General features: G+C 37.3%; 1 protein-coding gene across 9 annotated transcripts in view; it reads left to right on the top strand.

Annotated features, from left to right (window-relative positions):
• Positions 1–272: 272 nt before the first annotated feature.
• Positions 273–24,138, top strand: part of LOC102216933 (tight junction protein ZO-1-like) — a 161,248-nt gene continuing 137,382 nt past the window's right edge. For 5 of the 9 annotated variants that reach the window (XM_023332832.1, XM_023332833.1, XM_023332831.1 and 2 more), the window contains exons 1-2: positions 274–817; positions 15,551–15,764. In XM_023332832.1, the coding sequence (XP_023188600.1) occupies positions 726–817; positions 15,551–15,764 (306 nt within the window). In that variant the 5' untranslated portion in view covers positions 274–725. Of the gene's footprint in view, positions 818–917; positions 935–15,550; positions 15,765–24,138 lie in introns of those variants that run through there. The other 4 variants (XM_014471224.2, XM_023332836.1, XM_023332837.1 and 1 more) reach the window with 2 other exon arrangements.

The raw sequence follows: 24,138 nt of genomic DNA on the forward strand, positions 1-24,138 counted from the left end.
GACATTTTTCTGATTTTCAATTCTTTAAAAATCATGGATCCTTTTCCATCTACCTCCCAGCTATACTCTTGGTCGATTCATATTAAATCCTAATAAATGGTGGTTTTAAAATGTTGAATTACAAATACTGACCAGCATCAGTTGGGTTTCCCCTTGTTAAAGCGTTACATAGCTTCCTCCCTCCTCCTCCTCTTCCTCTGTCACTCCTCCTCTCTCCCTCTCTCGTTGAACACACGCGCGCACTCTTCTTCCCCTGACAGACGTTTGGGTGCTGTCGCGCCTGCATCCTCCTGTCTCTGACTGTTTTTTTTTTCTACACATGCAACTCGGAGTTTAACAGCTGAGAACATAAGAAAAAGAAAAGAAACAGAGAAAAGTTGCCGCTCTACGAGGCGACCCACAACAATGACCCCGTCCTGACTAAATTTGAATGGATTAAGCCAATCTATTCCGAGCTCTAATGAGATTAGAGAGTCAGCGCCGACGTGGGTCGCGGCGGCGTGGCACCTTTCGTTGAGCTCCTCGGGGAACATTTGCCCCCGTCAAGCCAGCAGACCTGCCGGCGTGGAAATGGCGCTTCTGATGCCGCGGACGGGAGCGGAAAATAATAGACGTTTGAATGCACGCTCACCTGTGCTGCTTTTGTGGCGCACGGATTCCTAGAAGTAAGGGAAGAGTTAGCGGCGGCGGCGGCGGTGTGAGTAGTTGTGCAAAACGGAGGGGAAATGAAGTACCAGAAATATATAACAGTGATGCAGATGGCCATGGGAGTGACAGCTTCAAACAAAGACTGCCTCCCCACTAAGAGACAGCTGTGGTGAGTACACAGAGAGGAGAAAGAGACCGAGGAGGAGGAGGAGTGGAAGGAAGTGCGCTTCTGGATGGGAGCGTGTGTTGGCGCGTTCGCGTAAAGAGTGGCAACAAATGTTTCAATGTGAGGAAAATTCGCTTTAATGTTAGCTTCCGAATGTAGATTTATAGTCCTGTTGTTGATGTCTGTCTATTTGTTTATTTCTTACAGTATGAATGCAAAGCCAAGTTGTGCGCCGCTTGCTCCTTCTTACGCTTCTGTCATTTCACTCTTAAACGTTTATTTAAGCTTTTAATTAGCAATTTTTGCAGTGCAGCGTTTCCCACTAGGTCTCTACTTAAGCAAGACTTTCTCTAACCTGGTGTAGTAAAGAAATGTTAGCTGCTTCATCACTTATTCAAAAGCTGCCTGCCACCTGCGTTTGAACCACACTGTTGGGGTGAAGCAGTTGGTGGACTCCGATTGGCTGCAGCGGCGCCTCCGAGTGTTTGGATTGTGCTGTTTTAGACCAGTCATCACGTTATTTATCCATTCTCACGTTTCCTCCTGTATCTAAATTTACAACTTGGTCTGCTTTTAGCACCATGTCTTTTATCTGGTGTTACTTTTTGTGTTCATTTCAAGTTTCTAGAAATATCTTCATCGAGAGAAAATTCCTGTTGTCCGTGTCTCCACCCATTTCCTGTCTACATTTTAATAGACAACAAAACATGCTTTATTGATGTCAGCTTTTAAGTAAATAAACAAATCTACCTTCAAATATTTCGTAATCACAATATGTGTAGCTCGTGACAAGGCAATATTAAGTGTTTGGATTGTTTGGACTAAAAATAGACAGAAGACATATGCAGGGTACAAAAACAAAATAAATCTGTAATGTTGCAAATACTTTTACATGTTGGAAATACTCTGTAGCGGTATGGCTAGATAGAAGTGGCTAAAATAAACTTTATCCATGTGGTGGATGGGCTGAGCCTTTAAGAAAAAGTTGATCGGAGCTCTGTCATCCTGTGGCAGCTCGGAGTAGAGCTGCTTCTCCTTTGTAACGAAAAGAGTCAGCTGAGGTAGTCTGATCACAATGCCTCCTGGCCACCTCTGTTTGTGTATTTTCTAGTCATGTCCTCAACTCAGCAACATGGGGCGACAGCATTCTGAGCATGCATATGGCAACAATGGAGAGAAGAACTTCATTTTGACAGAAAGAAACTCCAGCAGGACCTGGTAGCCATCTGCTGTGACTGACTGGATTTAGGAGACAAAAATTACAGAAGCGCAGGAACCAGGATTACTTTATATATTAAAAAATTGATTCAAGGTCCAGGAAAACCTTGGGATTTCCTTATGTGAGTTTAAAAGCGTGTTTGGGTGATGTCTGGTGTTTCTCCTGTACCTCACAATAGATACTGTAACAAAACACGTTTTGAACAGCATGCAAAACATAAAGAGCTTTACAGTTTTCTGGCTTTACTGCACTAATGCAAAAACCTTCTATTTATACCTCAAAGTGAATCACATACACTTTAAAGACAACTTTTTTTGATAACTGCATTTATTAATTTGATTATATAGCTCAATCTAGAATGAGACATTGATTTGTCACCCGCCGGTTTGCATGACTGATGCTGAAATTACTTACACTAAGAATCCACCAGTGCATCTTCACACATATAGGCTCCCTGAAAAGCTCCTTTGTTCCTTTGTGTCCTCTCCTCTGAGTGCATCTTAGAAAAGAGACATTACTCACAAGGCTGTGTTGAAATCGATTTCCAGGTAACCGTCAAGAGGACAAAGTAGAGACAGAACAATGAGACACAAATTACAGAAAGAAGAAACTGAGACTGATGACCACTCTAATGCAGTTAGTCGGAGTATCTGTCCTTTTCTCTTGTGGTCAACACTTTAACTGCTACATTTCTTTGACACTTTCAGGATGTACCAATATGTATGAATTCAGATTTGAAGACGTTTTGTGCATTTCTTGTGAAACTAAGAGAAGAATGCTCAGACTGTTTTCACACGTCTCTTGTAATCCTCATTCACAAGAAAACATAATCCTTAACACACAGTCTGCATTCAGATTATTCAAAGACAAATCCTGTTTGCAGTGACCGTTTTTGACGTTAGTCATTTAGGCAGTTGCCCAGGATGGCATCAGAAGGTGGCGTGTCTGTATGTCAGTTGCATCTTGAACAATTTTCTATTGCTTTTATTTGTACCCCTACTTGGTGCTGACAATAGTGTAATGATGTGAAACTGTCTGTGTAGAACTTTGGTGCTTTTTATCTTGTTCCAGCATTTCAAAAGATTTCCTTCATTTTGATTGGCCGGGGGATGGCAGAAAATGAGTTTTGTCCAGTGACTTTCATTCAGGAATTGTCACTGCCTGTCTGTTTGTATCTAAGATTCATTTGGTGTCTGGAATATCTGTCATGGATGTCGGATAACAATAACTTGCATTAGTCAGGTGTCATCCCACATATGAACATGACAGGTTATCTCCTCTGTGTTCATGTGACTGTCGTCAGATGCATTGTATGTGACAAAGTGGTACTTTAGGCTTGACACTTCTCTCTTCAAAGAGTCGTAGTGGTGTAACTGGGGCTGTCACAACAAAGTGGGGGTGAGGACACGACTATTAAAACAGGATTACTGTATTGCCTCTGACAACCATTTTAACGTTGAGAAGCTGAGCCAGAGTGCATCAGCAGTTCTTGCTTCGTGGAATCTCCCTGTGCATTCACTCACATGCCTCGTCTTGATTCAGAGTGACTTCAGATTCCAGATCAGTGGAATTGCATGTCAACTACTAACTCACTGGAAAGAAGAGCAGAAGAGAAAGTGTAAAAAGCTTACCGTAATTAAATCTTTTTGGCACATCAACATGAACACTCATAGTGAGCTGTTTACCGCAATTAATAAAACGGTAAACCAAAATATGACTTTTCAGTTTCATTGAATCATAACTTTTAAGGTGTTCATAACCCATAAAGTTTTCTAAAGTGTGCCATGTTACAAATAAGTCCGCACTATACTAGAAAATCTTGGATAATGCTAATATTGGTAACGATTGCAATTACAAAATAATTTGCAGTATATCCCCGTTTTTGTCTTTCCCCTTTTTTCCATCTGTGCTTCCTGCACTCTGTGACCTTTAGCATTTTGGGCAATGTCCTTTGTGTCCAGTGTGAGCATCTGCTGTTGTGAGACTCTTTGCAACTGGCTGAATATTACACCAGCAAATGAATGTAAGATGCATCTTCATAAAGCAACATTAATATTGCACACACTAATATTGTGATGATAATGCTTTTGCGATATGTTATACTGTCTTAGCTTCAGCCACAAATGACAAAGATTTGTGATACTTTGTTGATTGTTCTTAAAATATTGATGCTTGAATTAGTTGCAACGTTAAAAAAAAGGTCTGGCAAAGTCAAAAAACTCAACCAAATATGTTTTAGAGAAACAGCAAATTTTTTATAGAATCTCTGCATTATTAAACAAGAAAAACATATCGCTAATACACGGGATTTGTCTAATCTGTTAGTTTGAGATTATCCACACATAATAATTAGTCTATGTTGGACTTAATGCGTGGGTGTATTGTTCTGGTTTGTGGGCCAGATGTCTACTCTGCAGCCCTCCACAGTTACAACCCTGCCTGGTGCTCTTAGTGCTTAATGATGCAGTAAGCCAGCGTTCCTTCTTCCTTCTTCTCCACAACAAACTCAACCCCACACAGACAGATATAGCAGCCAGTCTGCTATCAGAATAAAAAGCCTACACACCCTCTCCCTTCCCACACTTTAGTGGAAAAAAAACACATCCTCACAAACTCCTGTCTTACTATCTCCACATAATCTCCACAGTCCATGTCCAGTCGTGAGGGGTAATCTTACGCAAACTGACAACGCCTTGCTTTGTTTTGCTCAGCAGGAGTCCAACTCCATGGATGGTGTTTAAATAATCATAATCTGTCATTTTTTAAAGAAGTATACACAAATGGTATGTGTCCTAAAGAAAGAACACTGCTTTTACCAATCTTTAAAGTTTGAAAGAAGGTACACGTGTGATTGTATTTTGTTTTTGGTGTTTCTGTCCATTAGAAACTCACATGTTCTTACATTGGCAGAACGACTGTAATCTCCTCTCAGATGGTTTATGCCACTAAAGGGAACAGATTACACAGGGTTTATTGACTTGTGGCTCACCCTGTTACCCCCTCCCACCCTAGAGCATGCTGTGAGACAGAGTTATGTGTGGCTACTGATGCGTGTCTATGTGCATGCTAGGGAGGATGTGTGGGTGTCTATGCCAGAGGGAATATATGTGGGTTTGGCCTTTTAGTAAAGACTCTTTAGGTTCTACTGAGAAAACTATATGATTTGTTTGTGATACATTAGCTCTGCTGAAATACATAAACAAAACTGGATCAATAAAAATGTTAATAATGATTCAATTTTGTTCTTTTAATTGATTATTCTATCAGAAAAATTACATTTGTTGGGTTTACATTATTTCTTTATAGGACATAATAGCATGAAATACAATTCACCCTAAGGTGCCTTTTTTTCTTTTTTACCAAATACAAGTACTGTGGACCACTGGCATTCGCCGGGGTTAGGGACCACAGCCAACCTACTGAAGATTGGCTCGGTCTTAGAAAACTTATAATAGTTCAAACATCCAGTATGCATTAATATGCAGAGTATAAAATGGGTTTTCACTACTGCAAAAGCTAACATCCATGTTCTTCGTTATCTCCAACGGCAAATGGCTGAAAATTAATGGGCCTCCTGGATTCACTGCTTTGCCAATGCTATCCTATTTGGCATCGTGGCTAAGTATTTTAGCTTCCCAGGCTAAATTTTCATTTTGAATGAAAATTTAGCCTGATCTACAAAAAAATCTGAAAATATGTTAATTTTACACAAATAATTTGAGATGCATTCCACAGAAAAATATGTGTATATGTAAATCCACATATTCTTGACCGCAAGTAGGCCAGGGTCCACTGCATTGTGAAATACCCATACTGAAATGCTTTGTTAATACATCATGGCTTAGTAGCTGACTTAATAACTTCACAATTTTGGTGCAACAGTAAAAAGAAACCAGCTGAAAATTGTGTGAATTCTTTCTACATATAATTAAGAAGAACAAAAAAACACTTATTGAAAAAGCTTCTAGGGAACTTATTTGCAGCATGCATCATCCAATCTGACCAAATATCACCAGAAAACTTCAATTCTGCCTAGTTGAATTCTAATTCAAATTATTATGTTACGCATTTGGATCCTCAAACTCTTATTTGTCATTATTATTAGCAATATTTCATTTCTTTGGAGTGGGATGATTTAGATAGGACCACTGAAATTTCTTGTACTTATTTTCTGTTGTGGCATTTGAGGGAAAAAAACTATAAAAATACATGTTTGCAACTACTTCTGGATGCGAGTATGATTTTGCATCTTGATGCATGCAGATTAATATATCTGCATACCTTATAACTCATGTCAGACCAATGTAGGTAACTATGTTTAGTTTATGGGTTACAAACAAAATGGAACATCAGACACTAATCAGGTCACACAAACTATTATGCTTCTTAGTTTTAGTTCATAAATGAGGTAACGTTTAGCATCAAAAGATTTGCTGTAGTCTACTTGAAGAGCTTCTTTGTAACAGTAATGATGATGACAACAGCAGCCCTTCAGACTCTGAAGTCAGAGTTGCAGCTGGAGGACTTTTGACTTCACAAATCTGTGGCTCATGCTTTCCTGGCCTCTTGTGACCCTTGACTGTCATGACGACTCAAAAACAAACAAACAAAAAAAGAAAGCAAGTTTCATTACTGCCATCTGGCAAACAGAAGGACACAGAGGAAATTGATTGACAGGAGTCCCAGTCTTTGCTTTTCTTTAACTGTTCTTGACACTTTTTGATCTGTTTGTCAGCTTTAAGACTTTGCTAAGTTACACTAGTGACACTTTACTTTTTTCTCAAGAATGAGTGACAGAATTTTATCACTGAAACTGTTTGATGTGATTCTTTGACTCTATTTAAGTCTGAAATTAAATACACTCTAAGGAATAAAGTATATACAGTTATGTTAAGCAGACTGTAATGTTATTCAAAAAATCCATTCATTTTAATAAGTGAAGTACATTAAATATAACTTGCCAAGTAAAAAAAAAAAATGCTATTGGTGGGGGTTTGTTTTTTTAGTGTTATTGTCATTAGCAGTCAAGAATATAGATTAACAACCAAAATTTGGTCAATAAAAATGTGCTAAATTGCATTTTGAAACAGAGTATAAACCAAGATTAGTAGGAACTTATAAAAACGCCTGTCTTAAACTTCAAATGTTTAGTTTCTAAGTCACGTTCATGTCTGTTTGAGTTTCCCAGAGATGGACTGTATATTTGTGTTAGTGTTTGCTGTCTGTCAGCTGTTGACCTCCCTGCTACCCTCCTCTCTGCAGGGGTCAGACAGCATTGGAGAGGCGACCGTTGTCAAGCCTTGTACGATGCACGTCTATATACCTAATCTTGTCTGTCCATCTGTCAGGTCTGTCTGGTCTAAAGAGAGTCCTGATCTATGTCCTCTTCTGCCATGTGGCGTTTCAAAGTTCTCAAGAATAACAGGAATAATGTTTTATTGTTTTAATTTTCCTCAAAGTTTACAAAAACTGTTTTCAGCCAAGCATATCTGTCATTGTTTTATTCTTCTTTAGGGAGGTTCAGTGAGGTTATTGTGATAGAGATGACTGAATCATGTGTGCACCTTTTGTCACCACTTGTCCCCTAAAGTTTGAAGAGACCCATGAGCGAAATGATGCATGTTAATCAGCATTGGTCAGGCATTACAAAGCGGTTTGCTCATCGTCTGAGCCATAAGCTGACAATGTCTTTCTGTCCTTTGTCTCTTTGCATTACAGTTGCTCTCATGTACTTTCACCCAATTCTATCCATCTGCTAAAAAGTAATATCCTTGGAGACAGCCTTTCTTGTGCACTTCTTTGTGCTTGGTTCATCTGTTTAGTTGCTACTTTGTTGTCTTCTTGATCCAACAAAACATTTTTCATATCTGTCTCGCTGAAGGTATAAAATACTGAATGGCTAAAGGCTTTGAAAGGTCACTCTACATAAATAGGAAACAAAAAAAAAGTCAGGGAAGATGTTTTGAATGCATCACCATTGCCAGGTGATTTAGAAAATCTAAACAAAAGCAAACCCAACCTTAGCATTAAAAAAAACAACTGATTATCATAAAGCATTGTATTTGCTGAAGGTTTTGACAGGTGATCGAAGATGAGACTATCCCTGGTGCATGTAGTCTCATGTGTTTTAAAAGTGTATGACTCATGAAGATGTCATGATTTGAGGAGACACACCTGCTTTTTGTCTTCACTCATCATGGAGGACACACCTCCTGTTTTTTAATTCCTGTTGGAAGTTATTTCATCAGCATATGGAGCATGTTTGTAGGTCACCATAATGTTGAGTACATTTGTTCTCCATCTTATCAAAGAATACATTTTGACTCCAAACAAAGCTTTTATTGACAACTTTTTGATCGAGTGCTGCCACAGTTGGCTCGTCTATCTCAGCATCACAAAGTGAGACAGATTTCACACAGAGACAGAAAATGCTGTGACAGTCTAGATCCAGTTCCTGGAAAGAGCACCCAGGAGAATCAGCTCTGCAGCCTACACCAGAGGTGTTTGTGTTGAGCTTTGACTGCTGAGCATCTGTGCTGCCGCTCTGTGGGTTTGTTCATGGTGCCAGCCATTCTGTAACTATTAATCTTTTTTTTTTCTTTTCATAATGCCTAGTTACTCATAGCTTTGTGCAAAATGTGTTTTAATTGCAAATAGAAAATCAGGTGATTAAAGAAGATGTCACCAGACAGAAGTTGAATATTTTATATTTATCAAAAAAATAGAAACAAAACATTGTTGCCAGCAAAAGATGCAATTAAGCTTTTTGTCAGTGTTGATGTTGCCATGGACATTTCTTTTTATTTCATGGATTAATACACATTATGATGAAAGGTGTGCATGTGGTCTACAGCTATAATCTTCCATTGTACTAAATAAAGCAACCAATTAAGAGGTAAAACTACTTTAAAACTTGTATGAGAAGCAATTATTGCTGGTATTTACTAAGTTGGGTGTCATTGCTAAAGTGGAGGTCAATCAATCAAGTTTATTTGTACAACACATTTCAGCAACATAACATCTTTACCATAAAAACACAAAAATAAAAAGTCATAAAAACAACATAATGTCACCAATTGAGAAACCAGTAACAAACATTACATTTTGTCGCCTGCCATCATGAAAATCATCAATACACAAAGACAAAGTAAAACAAAGATTATCATTATGACGCCTGACTCATATTGAATCTTCTTCTTCATTACATAGATTCAACAAAGAGTTGGAAACACGGTCGAAGTCTTTGTAAGTAATCATTTTATTTAAGTGCATATATTTAAACACAGTTAAACATGATTAAAAAGTCATGTAAACTATACAAGTAATTAAAAATAAGTACAATTATGTTTAAAAAGATCTTTATAAAAAGGTTTGCATGAATAATAGTCTCCTCAGGTGCATTTTAAATTAGTCCAAATTCACAAAGGAAGCCAAAGTCGAGGTGCAACAGCCTGCAAGAGCAATCCCCTTTTATCCATGGTAGATTGTGCTTTTAGGATTGCTGGGCTCAGCATGAAGTTGAGTAATTTAGTCCTTATCAACATGATAGTATCACACAGTTTCTTCAGATTGGTTATAATGCATGAAGTAGAGGAGTGTTTGTCTGCTATTGTAGCCTACCTGCTTCAAGGTTCAAGAGGTTTTCATAGATTGAATTCCACATACCTTGGTTGTATCGAGTGGCCATTTGGACTGTTGTCAGATTTTCTCATCTCAAGCCAGTATACTCATCATCACAGCATTGTTACCCACACAACTGTCTCAACATCATAAGGTATTTTCTTATATTCAGACCATTCCCACCAGCTGGTATTGTGTGACAATATTAGTAAATGCTCCCACTAGCCTGTCTGCTATCAACAACCATGCCACATTCGAAGCCCCTTCTTTCCCATTGTGGTTCTTGGCTCAAATCCCGACTAAAACCACTAAACCTGAACTGCTCCCATCACGCTGCCGAAAGAAAGAAGCTTTGTTTTGTGTTGTAATCAGATCTGACTGTTTCCTTCAGCATAAATCTTTAACATAGTACTAAGCTGATGTTGCTTAGATATAGTTTCTCCTCAACCGTTTATTAGCTCACTGCTGGTGAAGAATACAGGATTTCAGAGAAGAGGAGTTCTTATTCAATCAGCACACTTTTTTTTTTTCATTGTTTTTTCATTGACTGTTTGGTAAGCAGTGACAGAATATTTAAAACAATGAACCGTCACAAGGATTATCAGTTGTGTGCTCAGCTACAGCAGCAGCACGTCCACTACTGACAGCAAAGCAGCTGTGAAAGCTCACTATCTGAGAGTAAGCCACTATGGCAGAAATTACCATGATTTCTGTGGGGAATTTTAGTTATCTACACTACAGCTTAATAATTTGTTTGAAAGAAGTCAGAACTTGAGTCTTCAAACTTGTCTTGTTGAGTCGTTTTTCAAAAAGAGTATTTGACCTTGTTATATGAGCAGGACAGCATGTGTCTGTGGGTTATGTATCATATTAACCACATTAGTCTTTTTAACAAAAAAGGTCTTGTAGCCCATAGGCAGAGTTATTTATACATTTTCATCTTTCGTTATAGTTCTATTTCTAATCCAGATGAGGGTTTCTGGGATACATTCATGGGATTCTGAGATGAGGTCATATACATATATATACACATACATGTATATGAAGCTCTGCTAGTGATCTCTTATTGCACAGCAGGGTGAGATTCTCTATTTTGGGCTACAGGCTCATGTAATATTCATAAGTTTCACCTCTTACGTATTGCAGTTTGTGGCTAATGTCTCTTGTTACTACTTTATTTTTAGGCTGTAAAATGCTGCCATTGTCTGCCACTGGTATTGATGGGGGTCACATTGGGTGTGCTGTGTGGGCACACCCTGGCCTGTTTGTGGGTTTCTCCATATTTCTCCAGAGGCAGTGAAAAGTGAAACTTACTTCTGTCTGCTGAGAAGCTCAGGCTGTGTCTAACTCACTGGCTCAATATATCGCCGTGAAATCCTACAGCCCCGATGATAATAAATCATTCATAGGTCGGCAGCAAGTGAGAAGTCATTCTTTCGCTTGTGAATACTTTTAATGTTTGTTTCTTGTTTTTGCTGCCTCGCTGTACCAGATAAAAAAACAAATTCAGCAGCCTTGCTTATCCAAACATATTGTGAAATACTGATATGTGTGAAAGTAGTTTTACTATATAAACGTCATTTACTATCATAAACAAAGTACTAGTATTTTTGTGCTAGGTGCAGAAGTACTTGTCTTGACACTCAAATGTTGAGATGCTCTTCCTATAAAATCACAATATGAGCAACTTGTGAACTCTTTAAATAACATAAGTGAATCTTTAAGAATGCAGCGATGATTGTAATAATAATTCTTGTACTAGCAGAAAATAATTGAAGTCTGAATTAAGTAGTTTTTATATAAAAATTATCAAAAACAAACAAGACATTTGTTTTAAACTACATTAAGTCTAATGGCTTAAATTCAGCTTTAGGTTTAACTAAAACATTTATATGCAAGCAAGAATTTGCGTAGAGGAAGAAGTTTAGAACTTTAAAATATTAAAATTTCAAACTGAAAATGTTTGCTTGTGATTTGTGAAAGTAAACTACATAGTTTACTACAAGAGTTGTCTTTGTTTTGTGCACTTTAAAGTCAACTGTCTTCCAGGTTCATATAAGTTGTTTTTTTTTTTATCTTAGTTTTCTTGTAAATTCAGCTGAAACACTAGGTAGTAAGTAGTTACATAAATCCTCCTAAAAACACTACACAAATAAAAAAGAGCAGTATTAACTTTTTTTGCACTGTAAATGATTCTATGTTAATCATTTGCAGGCATCCAGAAGAAATACTTTGGTATTCATCCAGTAGGTATGTGAATAATATCATTTGCAAGAAATGGGCATGTCCTGTAGACATGTCCACAATCTTTTACTATCTCATCATTCAATTCTGATTTCTGGTGTCACAATTCAATTCAAGTTATTTTTATACAAAATGATTATTCATAATGATATCTGTTTCAGTCTTTGAGGTGCCTTTGCACACCTACAGATGACCCACTCCAGTGTGCTTTGCAAGGCTGAATGACAAATTGAGACATTAAAGTGTCCTTTTCATGTCTGTTTTAAAATGAATCCATGTTTAGATGAAATTACTTCTATTTTTGCTTTCATAAAATGTTCACGGAGACAACGCCACACCTTTCAGCTGACAACCTCCTCTGTGGATGACAACATTGCAATTTCCAACCAGCAGTTTTTAGCCATTTCACAGTCTTTCATGTTATTTAGTGAAGAATCATTCAAATGTACATAGTTTTTCACAGTGTAGTATAAGCACTCTGTAAAAGAATTGATATCGCCTGCAGATACAAAAACTGACTAGTTAAACTCAAATATCAACATTGCTGTCTGAGTGTATTTCTACAAAAACCATGGCCACAAACTTCTGACTAATCACACAACACATCACACCAAGCTCTTCATGGAAAGGTGTGCCGTATTTTGGTTCAGTTGTAGCTTGGATTTGCACATTTGCAGTGTTCGAGATGCTCAGTCTTCATTTAGCAAACCTCGCACCCTGTCAAGCTCATATCAAGGTCAGTCTTCCCAGACAATAAAAATCAAAATGAGTCCAAGTGTTTGCCTTCAGTGAAGACAGCACCAGTTAAATCTCTATTTCAGTTTTGTAGTTTCCTTTGCTTTGGTTTCTTTGATCCTGGTGCTGCCTGCATGGTGATCTTAGGAAGTGCCGCGTAAAAACAAAATGGAGACCAACAGCAGGTGGATTTGTTTTATTTTGGGGTTTTTTTTTTCATTTATTTTGGGACATTTTATATTTATTCTGAACCGTAGTAAATAAGAATTATGATTCTTATTTTTTGGCACACCCCTAATGTCTATCTGCAGCTGGCCACTATGACATCAGGAATCCTAAAATTGCTCAGCAATAAGATGAGGTGACCACCTGGAAATCTAAATTGTGACCCTTGTGGAGCTCCCCCGGCAAATGTAGTGGCTTTGTAATACATCTACAAAATGTCCTATCGGTTTTTCTGACAGTTGTAACTGATGCTCCAGGAACTGCCTTTGATACATCATTCTACTTCCTATTTCACCACCCACTCAATGGTCATTGTAAATTATTGTAAATTTATCTTCTTGAAAAGGAAATAATCTCACTAATTATCATAACACGGGCTAATCCATTTAGGTGATTTTAACTTTGTTAGCCGTTTAGTTTCAGGTGGTGCTTTCCCTTCATCAAAGACTTACTAATATTGTATTGTATGATAAAAATACTAGAAAAATCGCAGCTCTGTAACACTTAAGTGGTTTAATTTAACAGCGTGAAAATAGATGTTCGCACCCGGTCATTTCAAAATTAACAAGGGGGAAAGCAGTTCATATCTAATTGTAACATCTTTACCATTTTCTAATTTTAGTGGTACTGGTGTCACACATACTTTATATTACCGTTGTGAAGAATGAGACATGAAGGAAAATTGTCTTGAAAACAAGCCTTTTGCATCTCATTTAAAAAGCATTTAAAATCTTTGCATGTTGCATTGTTCACAATTTTGCATATTGTGTTACAGAAAATTAGCTTTTCTATGAAAACGCTTGAGTAACTAAAACATCTGAATGTGTTTCGTGCCCTAGAAAGCTGGAGAAGCTGAGCTTTTTTCTCTCTCTCTTTCTCCCTGTCTTTTCTCTTAAGGCTGTTTTTGTTGTCAAATCTAATACTGTCTAATTCTTTGAGAAAGCACTTGATTGATGACTTGTCATTATGATACCATTCACACTCTTATTTGAGATATGTTTGAAAAGCTGAGCTTCAGGGCTGCTGCCTGTTAATTTAATGTTGATACTTCATCTGTAGTGCTACAGCAAAACAATATAATATAAAACAATATAAAATGAGTTTGAATTTTAAATTTATTAAATTTACATGTAATTTTTTATAAAAAAAAAATTTTTTTTTCAAAAATGGCATGACCAACGTCATTAAGACTCTAAAAGATTAACATTGCCACCAATCAAAAAACTAATCTAAAGACTTAAAAAATCAAGCTAAAATTCTAAATAAGAAATTGTTATAAGTGTTTTGCCTGGTGAAATAACGGTTTAACTATGTAAACATGTTGGCCAAATATGATTACTGCTAGCCTAAATCTGCTATGAATAACTTTGGGCATAACTGTTCTGATGTGTAGTTTGATCTATAATTGTCTCCAGTCTTTTCTCTCTTTAAGCAAAACTATAATTAATACCTAAAAGGAAAGAATTGTACAAATCACAAAAACAGAACAAAAAAGAAATAACCCTGAGTTTAGACACTTTACGTTACATTGGGTCTTTTAATGCACACAAGAAGCAAATCAGGGTTTTTTTGTGGCTTCATAATGGAAGGTATACAAATGCTCCATACCTACTCTCTGACTACAGGCTGCCCGCTGACATTCAGCCCAATTATTCACACTTCCTGAATGCAGCAGCAGCCAACAGGAGAAGACGGCCTTTAAAAAAAATAAAGACATCAAGAAAAAACAAAACAAAAGAAAAAACTCATGTTATTTTAATCCTGTAGGCGTTCCTATGATTTCCATCAGATAGGCAGCAGTGCCTGTGAGCACTGCACAGTATAAATTGTTCTTTGAGGAAGTCATCTTTGTTGTATTGTAATGGATGGGCTTATGTCATGTTGAAGAGTTCACAAGAGACAACAGAACAGCGCTGTATATTTTAAGACTGCTCAGAGGTACATTTTAGGCTCCCTCACTGTATCCAAGCAGGAGATCACTAACCACATTACTTATATTGTGTTGACTCCCTTCAGGCCTCTTTAACAGCCCTGACCTGTTGGGGTCAGGAGCACAAGAGGGTTGTTCTGAGTTATTTGCTGATAGGAGTCTGACCATTGGCTTCATAAAGTCTCAAAAAAAAAAAAAAAACCTTCCACCATGATCTCTACCTGTCTCACTTTCTCCATTTTGAAACCTAACTGGACATGAAATGAAATTAATGTTGCTCCTTTGGTCTTTTCATAAGTGATATTTAGATGGGGGATAGACATCTAAGTCCTTGCTTGTGAAAACTACTTTGATATTTCTAAAAAGGTAACTTTTAGAAAAAAAAAGTTTTTTGCACATTTGTTAAAACTATCACTGTCATGACAGTATAACATGAGACAGATAATCTTCTACATGAGGTTGATTGACAGCGCTAAGGCCCTCCTCCTGGTTCTGATTGGTTCTTTCTGAGGGAGTGGTGCATTTCTGAAGATTGCAGCAGGACCACAGGAAAGAGACAGAATAGCTCAATATTTTTCATAGATTACCTGTTTCATGTAACACTGTCACAACATAGTGACAGTTTCAACAAATATGTATTTTTTATTTATTTAATTTATTTTGTAAAAGTTGCCTTCAACAGATTAAAATTATGTTTTTACCAATACTCTGAAAATACATGACCAGATTACTAGCAAGTATCTTTTTTTATGGTTTGTTGCAGGGTCACCCCACAAGAAGGAGATGCATCCCCCTCAGATGCTTCCGGGTCTTCTAGTGGACCAGTAGGTGCTACCGCTGGCGCCGGTGCTATATCTTTGCCTGCCACCTCAACCCTCTCGTTGCCTCTGAGCCAAGCTAAACCTTCTCTGCGTCGCATCAAGGGTCGCATCCATCGCAGCAAGAGTCTGGACAGCATGGACCTGCTTGACTCTAACGTAAGGCTCAGTTATAAGGGCACATTCAGATAAACTATCACTTGGAACTGATGTTTATTTTCCGTATGCTTAGACATATGTGCAACGGTGTGGAAGTAGTTTCTGTTTGAGTGTTTATTTACAATTTAGATGAAGAGTGTCTTTGCCAATAAGAAATAATACCTTAAAGTCATGGCTGTTACTCTGAGAACATTTACTGAATTAGATTTGCTGTGGTTTAAATGGTTTTTTTATATCCTAATAGTTTCATTTACATTCATCATTTCTACATGCCACTCCATTAATACAAACTCCACACATTCACACAGAATAGCCTCTAGTTATGTAATATTTCTATGTTTTTTTTTCAGATGAGTACAGTTTAACACATTCCCTATTTCTGTCTATGACTGATTTAACTCATAAAAAGTATTAATCTGATAAAATGATTAGGTAAGCTGCTTGGATCTGAAAACCCTGCCTAACTCCGGGATTGTCCATTGAGCTGAGAACTGCGTTTGGCCCACTGGTTAATTCATGCAAACTTGTGTGCCTGTGTTGTGGTGCGTGTGTGTGTTCTGTGTTAAATGTAGACTGTGTGGTGTTTGGGAAAGCCACCAGCGGTTTATGATGTAAAAGCATGCCAATCTATTGCTAATGCTTGCCTGGTGCGCCTGGTTTTCCTGCCATCGCCACGGTACAAACAGATAAAAGTCTGCTTTCTGCACAGCTCTGCTAAATTTTCCTATCCCCTTTCTGCTTCCTTTATACCTTGACCCTCTGCAGATGTCTCCTTTAATAAACGTTCACAGTGTAATGTCTCCTCATCCGCCCCCAACCTTCCTCTCCAGGTTGACAGCATGCAGTGTGTTTGTGCTAGCATTTGAGTCCGTGTGCGCGCAGAGTGGGTGTTTGATCGATTAGATGACCTTAATTGAAAGTTGCCTGATGAGTCTGTTGTAACAAGTCACTATTTGTTCATCAACCTGTCTGTTGTATGAACTGGAAGAGGACTAGTTTATGATGGTGTGTAAGGTAGGGAAGGGTTTTCAATTTAATCCATTATTAATTGGGAAAGTGGGCAGAGGAAGTCACGAGAGCTAGCGACAGGCTCAGGAAGTTTTGCAACAGATAGATAGATGCACACACTGATTTTATCAGTTTGACTGACTGCTGGCAGGGTGTTTCTTGTCAGTTTTAATTCTGAAAGTGAGGCGAAAAAATCTAATATATTTTTTAAGACAACCTAAATGCGCTGATGCTCACATATTTAGCTGTGAGCCGTCTGTTCTGAATGAGTTCTTCTTACCTTGCAGACAGCAGTGAAGCATGAGCAGATGGGCTGTCGGTAAGCGCTACAGGCAGCTAAACTAGATTTTTTTAATGTTTTGTCATCTTCAGAAAGAAGAACTTAAAGCAATAATGAGAAACTTGTAGTGTACAGAGTAAATGTTGTGCTGTCTCAAAGTAATGTGATAATTTTATTTTAATGAAATTGTACTTTCTAATGCTTCATGTCATCTCACATCCATCCATTCACTATCTGTTAGGTCAGTCAAGGTTCTAAAGCTGATCTATTTTCAGTCATTATATTTGACTGAAGGTATTTCTGATCTTTTTGGATTTCACATTTTAATGTACTTTGAAATTCTTTCTCATGTGTTGATGCTCCAACACATGACTGGATGTCAGGGTAAAAACTGCTGCCTTTTGGGGTCCGTTCCAGACAAAAAAATATATATTTTCATGTACGTGCCAAAATGTTCAATTTAATTACTGTCTTTTGATTAAGATGTAATACACAAAATGAAACATTATTATACCAATGTCATAAACGTGTATAAGAAGCTAGTGTGATGTATATTTAGTATAAGTCTGCATTATGTGTCCAGCTCTACCTCGGCTTCTCAGTCATTTTTTAATCAAACTGCTTTCTGTGTTTTTCTCTTAACACCTATAGTAATATTTTACATTACTCAGTTTTATATAGCTTATTTTTTAAAAATGTATGCATCACAGTTCAAGTTGGGTTTGTGCAGTAAGACGATCAGGTGCTGTAGATAAAATCTTTCTTTGTGAAAGAATTATTGGGAAACCTTTGGTTGTGTGTTTGGATCTGTCACCATCCGTTTTTACCAACAGCCAGTTTAACTCTCCGATGACAAACATCAAGCAGAATTATCCCTGGAAATTCATGTAGTGGGACTTCTGCTGTGACAGATGTCTCATTATAGATTTTTTATTCCATTTCTTATTTCTTTCTCAGCTGTCTGCTGCTGACAATGGATATGGATAATGTCTCACTAAAGCTCACACACAAGGAAGGCATAGTGTAGAGAAAAGATAACCCTCATAAAATGGATAATTAACTCCAGGGATTGCTTTTCTGTTGAGTTATGCTTACATAATAGAGGTTATATCAATCTCATTACATAAAATATATCACTCTCTGCCTATCTGAAAGATAAATTTTCTTTCTCAGTGTAAATTACTCACTTTACAAAGGACAGGTAGGAACTTTTAGATTTAATTCACTCTATTTATTACTCTTTGTGTAAAGTAAACTCAAAACTTTTTGCTCATAATTTAAAATTTCTAAATACTTCTCTTACATTTAAGGGAACATTTAAAAGAATTCAAAAAAGCTATTCAGACAGAGCGGGAGGAAACATAATCCTACTATTATCCTAAGGTCTCATTGTGTCAATTTTCAATGAATTGGACTGGATCCCTTAGCCAAAACTCTTGAATACCCCCATTGTTAAGTTCTTTACAGAAAGAGTCTCTAACATTTGTTGGAGAAACACCTGAAAAAAAAATCTGTCTCCATGTTATATCCTACTCTCTTTTTTTTGTTTTATTTATTTCTTGAAGAGGGTTGTGCGGTGTTTACTCAGTCAGCAAATATTAGATTCTTAACAGATCCTGATGTTTGCTGCTTTAGGCATCATTGACAGAAAGATTTTTCCAGAGTCAAACTCTAACAGTCAGATTTTACCACCAAAGAACAAGGTCAGCACACAGATATCCTTAAAACCTACAGAATAAACAGTTGCGCTTCAATTTCACTTAAAATCTCTTATAATCAATTTCCATTGTTTTGGCTACTACATAATTGGTTTTCAGTGTATGCGTCTTTTTCAGTGCATTATTCAGTCAAGGTCACAAACATTCAAACACTGATTTTAAGTCTGTGGATCTCTATCAAGGCTACAGATGCAGAGTAAAAAAAGGACCCTAGTGTCCGTTTTGTCTTACTGTTCCCTCTCTCTGTGCATCAGTATCAGCTGCTCAAGGCATGTTGCATAAATACATTAGCAGCCACTCTCTTTGCCTGCTGTGCACTATCACAGCATGTCCACAAGTGGAACTTTGAAGCATTAGTAATAAATGAAAGGAACAATGTCTCCCTCCCCTTTAACTTGCAGCTATATTTTAATGGAAAAACAAAACCAAAAAAATCTTAAAAGGAAAGTTAACCTGAAAACCCCTTGTTCAAGTTTCTGTGACTTAAAATGATTCAATTTAGGTTGAGCTGCTGAAATTGTCCTATCGGCTAAAGCAACTGTGAACATGTAATTCACAGTGAAGTGAAACAACTGTGAAAATCATGCTTATTATGCTTAGCGTAATGGTGTGTGAGATTGTTGTCTTTACCTGATTGCTTGTCTCTGCTTTATGCTTCCTCTCGATCAACTTTATCTCTCAGCTCGTCAGAATAGGTCAGCATAAACATGTACATTTGTTTTGTTGAGCATATTTTATTTATCTTTTTTTTTTTTTTACCCCTCTAGGGGTTCTTTTGTGGGCTCTAGTGTCCCTTATATGACAGTAGGCTGACAGGAAACAGGGAAGGAGAGGGGGGAAGACATGCGGCAAATATCGTCGGGTCCAGGAGTCGAACCCGCGACGGCCGCATCGAGGACTCAAGGCCTCCAAACACGGGTCGCGCCAACCACCACGCCACCACGGCACGCCCTATTTACCATTTTAAATATACTAGATTTCCATTATGGACTAAACACCTCATATGAACTTGAAATGCTGAGTAAAGAGACTGAACTTTTTATGAATATATGTTAGGAGTAAATTCTGCTGTTCATAAGAAGAAAAGTGGCAAATTCACTTCTACAGAATGTTGTGAGATGCATCAACTTAATCTTGGTTATAGCTCTCTTAAAAACAATCCTCGTCCATTTTATGGTTTATTTTCTGTGATGTAAACAAATTTACATCATTTTTTACAGTGGAAGCAGTCAAACAGGACTTAGCCTCCACACTTCCTTGTACCCCTAGAATAATGCTACACTAACACATGAGTCAAATAACACCAGATCCCTACCAGCAACATTTCTTTATCTCATCTTTATACATGAGTGATGTATGCAGTAGCAAAATCATATTTAAGCAGAATTCAAAAGCACAGATGGATTTTAGTCATAGGTGACCTGCTCCAAGGTGTGTCAAACTTCCTGATCTGCTGCCTTGGTGGTCACAAACCAGTGACTGCCTCCCCTTAAAACACCACTGTCATCGAAAGCAAGAGATATTACAGTGATAAATGTTAGGTAAGACATGTAAGGGCTGAATGACTGATGACAGAATGGTTTGACAGAATGGTGCAGGGTGTTCCGATTAGATGAATATATTTTCAATGGATTGACAGGAGTGTCCGCAAACACCCTATAACTCATTCTGTTCATCCCATGTTTTCCAGCCACAAAGCCATTAAATTGGATTCCACACACAAGTTGTTCATCTTAGCTACATTGAAGCAGGTTAGTGAAAGTAAGGTCAATTGTTACGTAAGGGTGGCTGTGCTTTGGCCTTCTGTGTGCCTGCTGCAAAAACTTAGTTCTTTTATTGAAATCCATAGTTGTATTGGACTTTATAGAGCATCTTGCTTATTATTATTATGAGAAATAAAAACTGATATCAGTCAAACTCTGTTGAGTCTACACAGCTGCTAATGCTTCATCAAAACCCATGGAAATATGCATTTGTCAGGGTCTCATGCAGCTAGAGGAAGCATTAAATAAACTGATCTGTCTTCACTGAAGGGACAGTGTTATTTCATCACCTTACAAAAGCATTTATACTACTTCAACATTTTGTCATGACTCAACTGCAAACTTTAAGAGCAATAAAATGAAATATAAAATGGTGTGCAATTGTATGCAACTCCCAGAATCAATGCTCAGCTTAACCCAGTCAGACTGGATGGAGAAAATATATGAACACCAATTCTCAATTTCTGTTTAATATTCTTTTATCTAAATTTGTTCCTTGGACGTTATGATGTTGTGTGTTCAGTAACATTCAATAATAAACATCCGAAGTGTTTTCAGACCATCTGTATTGAGAGAGAATAAACCATACATCAACTTTATTAACTAATTAGCTGAATTCTAAAGACAAGAGGATACAAGTGTAGAATTGTTGGGAATTTTATGTCTCCTAATATGTTTTCACAATGTGTTCTACTTTGTCTCAATGAAACACAATAAATGTTGTGGTTGTAATGGAAAAAAACATCTGACATTTGTACTGTATTATGCCCCATGCTTTCATTTGCTTGATGTAACTTGGTAATTTTTTTGTTGACTAGATCTATCAAATATGAAAAGTCACATTCTTTCTTGTTTCACACAATTTCATTTAATGTGGTATTTGACCAGATAAATTAAAAATTACAAAAACTGATGTTTTTCTTCAAAGTTTTCAAACCTTGTAGGATAGAACTAGAGAATCTTGTGGTTCATAACCTTTGCCACCCTTTGTCAGGCTTTGACTATATTTTATCCAGCCTGACGGGCGATCTGTCATCCACAGACATGAAGTGTTCAGTAAGCAGGACTCTTGCTCACTATTCTAATCCCTTTGTGGATCTAGCTCATGCAATTGACAGAGTGACATTTTTATCAGGATTTCAGTGTGTCTCAGGATAGAGAACCCTTGTGGCACTCCATCAGTCAGTGTTTTTTGCACCTAAAAGCTGCCAAAACAATCCTGGTCCAGCAGGGCATGGACACAGGACCTCTGGGAGTGTACCCTAAAGTCTGACACCACAATATTGACAGCTGAGCTTTTGGGTCCTGGGCTGAAGGACAGAGACTGTTCCTCAGCAGTTTTTGCTGTGTTGACGTGTGCATTATACCATCATGGAGAACATTGCTGTCACCAGGGAGTGCTGCTGGGGGTTTTCATCACATGGTTGATCATAGTTCAGCTTCACTTGTGTTGTTGTTTGTAGGATTCCTCATTATGGGTACAACTTTGTTTTATTTTAACTTAATAAAGTTTTCAATCAGCTGAAGCACAGAATATCTATTTCTCTGAGAGTTTCCTTACTGTTTAATGTGGCACTAGTGTCACATAAAGCATAATTAAATGCCTTATTTTGCTCATTGAAACAGAGAAACGGGTTGTAGTTTGTTTACATTTTTTTTCATTTTTAAAAGTACATGTCCGAATTGTTAAATAACAATTTCTCATCACAAAGAAGAAAAAATTTCTTACTAGCTCCTGCCAACAAAATGTACAAGATATTTTGTGTTTAATTTATTGACTTAGTCTGACAGTTTGCACCTAAAGATGTTCTTCTCTGGGGTACAAAATGGGTACTAAATGGTATTTCTGGACACTTCCACATTGTTTAATGTTCCATAAAATTGTTTGAACAGATGAATATGCCACTTTATGGAAAATGTACCCTTGGATAACAACATTTGTGGAGACCAGCACTTCTTGCTCTAACATTTGTGCTGTTTTAAGTTTTTCCCCATGAGATCACACCAGGAAGCAGGTGTTTGACACACTGCCTTAAAAGAAATCTATTAATGTGCCTACGTTTAACTTGCATGTGTAAAACATTTATTTTAGTATATATTAATATCAAAATCTGAAGAAAGTAAAACAAAAAAAGTATTGTATTGTTCTGGTGTTAACCAAATAGAAATAACTTAGTTGACCTAAAACAAGGGAAGTTAATTCTGAATTCATTTCAGAGAGAGAAAAAGAAGTTGACGGAGTTTTTATACAACTGCATGTGCTAACATGTATACCTGTCTCTGTAAAGTCTGCAGAAATATATTATTTTAATTCAGTGATACAAATGTACTTTCAGATTGTTTCCCCCTTAAAGAAGAGCTTGGTAGGATGCAAATGCTTCATATCATGACAGTTTATAATGTACTGTGAGCAAAATTTAATGTAAGAAACACATGACTTTTATTTGCAAAAGATTAATTTTTGCATTTACTAGTGTTTTGATATGATGCTAAAAATTTGCTGAAGCAAATTGCAAAACATGTAAATAAAATTAGAAATCTGCAAAAATCATTTAGATAAAATTGACAGTTAAGACTTTTAGGCCCTTGTTTCTAGTCGACCTAATCTATCAGAATTAGCATAACAACCCAATTACGTGTGTGTTCAGCATCACAATGATGCTATTTTTACATGTCTAAAAGGTCTTCCCTGACATCTGGGACATTCCTAATTGTATTTGCCATTACTCAGCAGCAAATATTGGGGCCGTACCTTTGGACTACAGGTTTCATTTTGATCTCTGTGCTTGATTATGTTTTTAAAGATGGGCATGTCTGCATAATGACATGCTCTCTCCCCTTCAAGTTACATCATCCTGTGGTAGTATGCATTTATAATGTCGGGCAGGAAGGGCGGGCAAGATCAATGTTGACTCTATAGATAGATGAAGCGATGATCTACGGCTTCCTCAGCAGTAGCATGAAAGCGAGAGGGCCATATTTAACGTGGGGTCATATGGAACTGTTCACATTAGATTAAATGAATCAATCACTCTTGGTTAGTCGGCTGTGAATGTGTGTCCCGTGTGTGTGAGACATCTTTGGTAAAGTGTCTTAAGGGATGCCTGTCTGCATACATCACCAGAAGTGTCCTCATATTAGTATGTCCGGCAGTTTGCCGTCCTCTGTGTGATATTGATTGGTCACAGAAGAGAGTGTTGCTGGTCAGCGTTTCTCAAATGGACACAGAAGAAGACGCAGGGTGAAGGCGAGAAGGCAAAGGGGGAATTACCAGAGGACATGAGCAGATAAGATGAAAGGAGAAAGTGACTGAGAAGGGCATGATGGCAAAAGAAAAATCTAAATGATGAGAGTATTGGATAAAAATTTTTTTAAAAAGTTCTCTTTTGTTCCCGTCCTTATCTTTGAGTATAGATTTAATGTGTCACAGCCGGTTGGAGATACCTATAGTTCTTAGCTCTACCTCTGTGAAGATGTCTGTGCACCCTATATTAATATTAGTGTTTGCTCACCACTGTGACCATCAATACAGAATAAATTATTCTAAAGATGAACCACATTGGATCAATGGAATTAATTTTATTTATAATTCAGATGAGTTGGTT

Source organism: Xiphophorus maculatus, chromosome 4, assembly GCF_002775205.1.
Source record: "Xiphophorus maculatus strain JP 163 A chromosome 4, X_maculatus-5.0-male, whole genome shotgun sequence".
Lineage (NCBI taxonomy): Eukaryota > Metazoa > Chordata > Actinopteri > Cyprinodontiformes > Poeciliidae > Xiphophorus > Xiphophorus maculatus.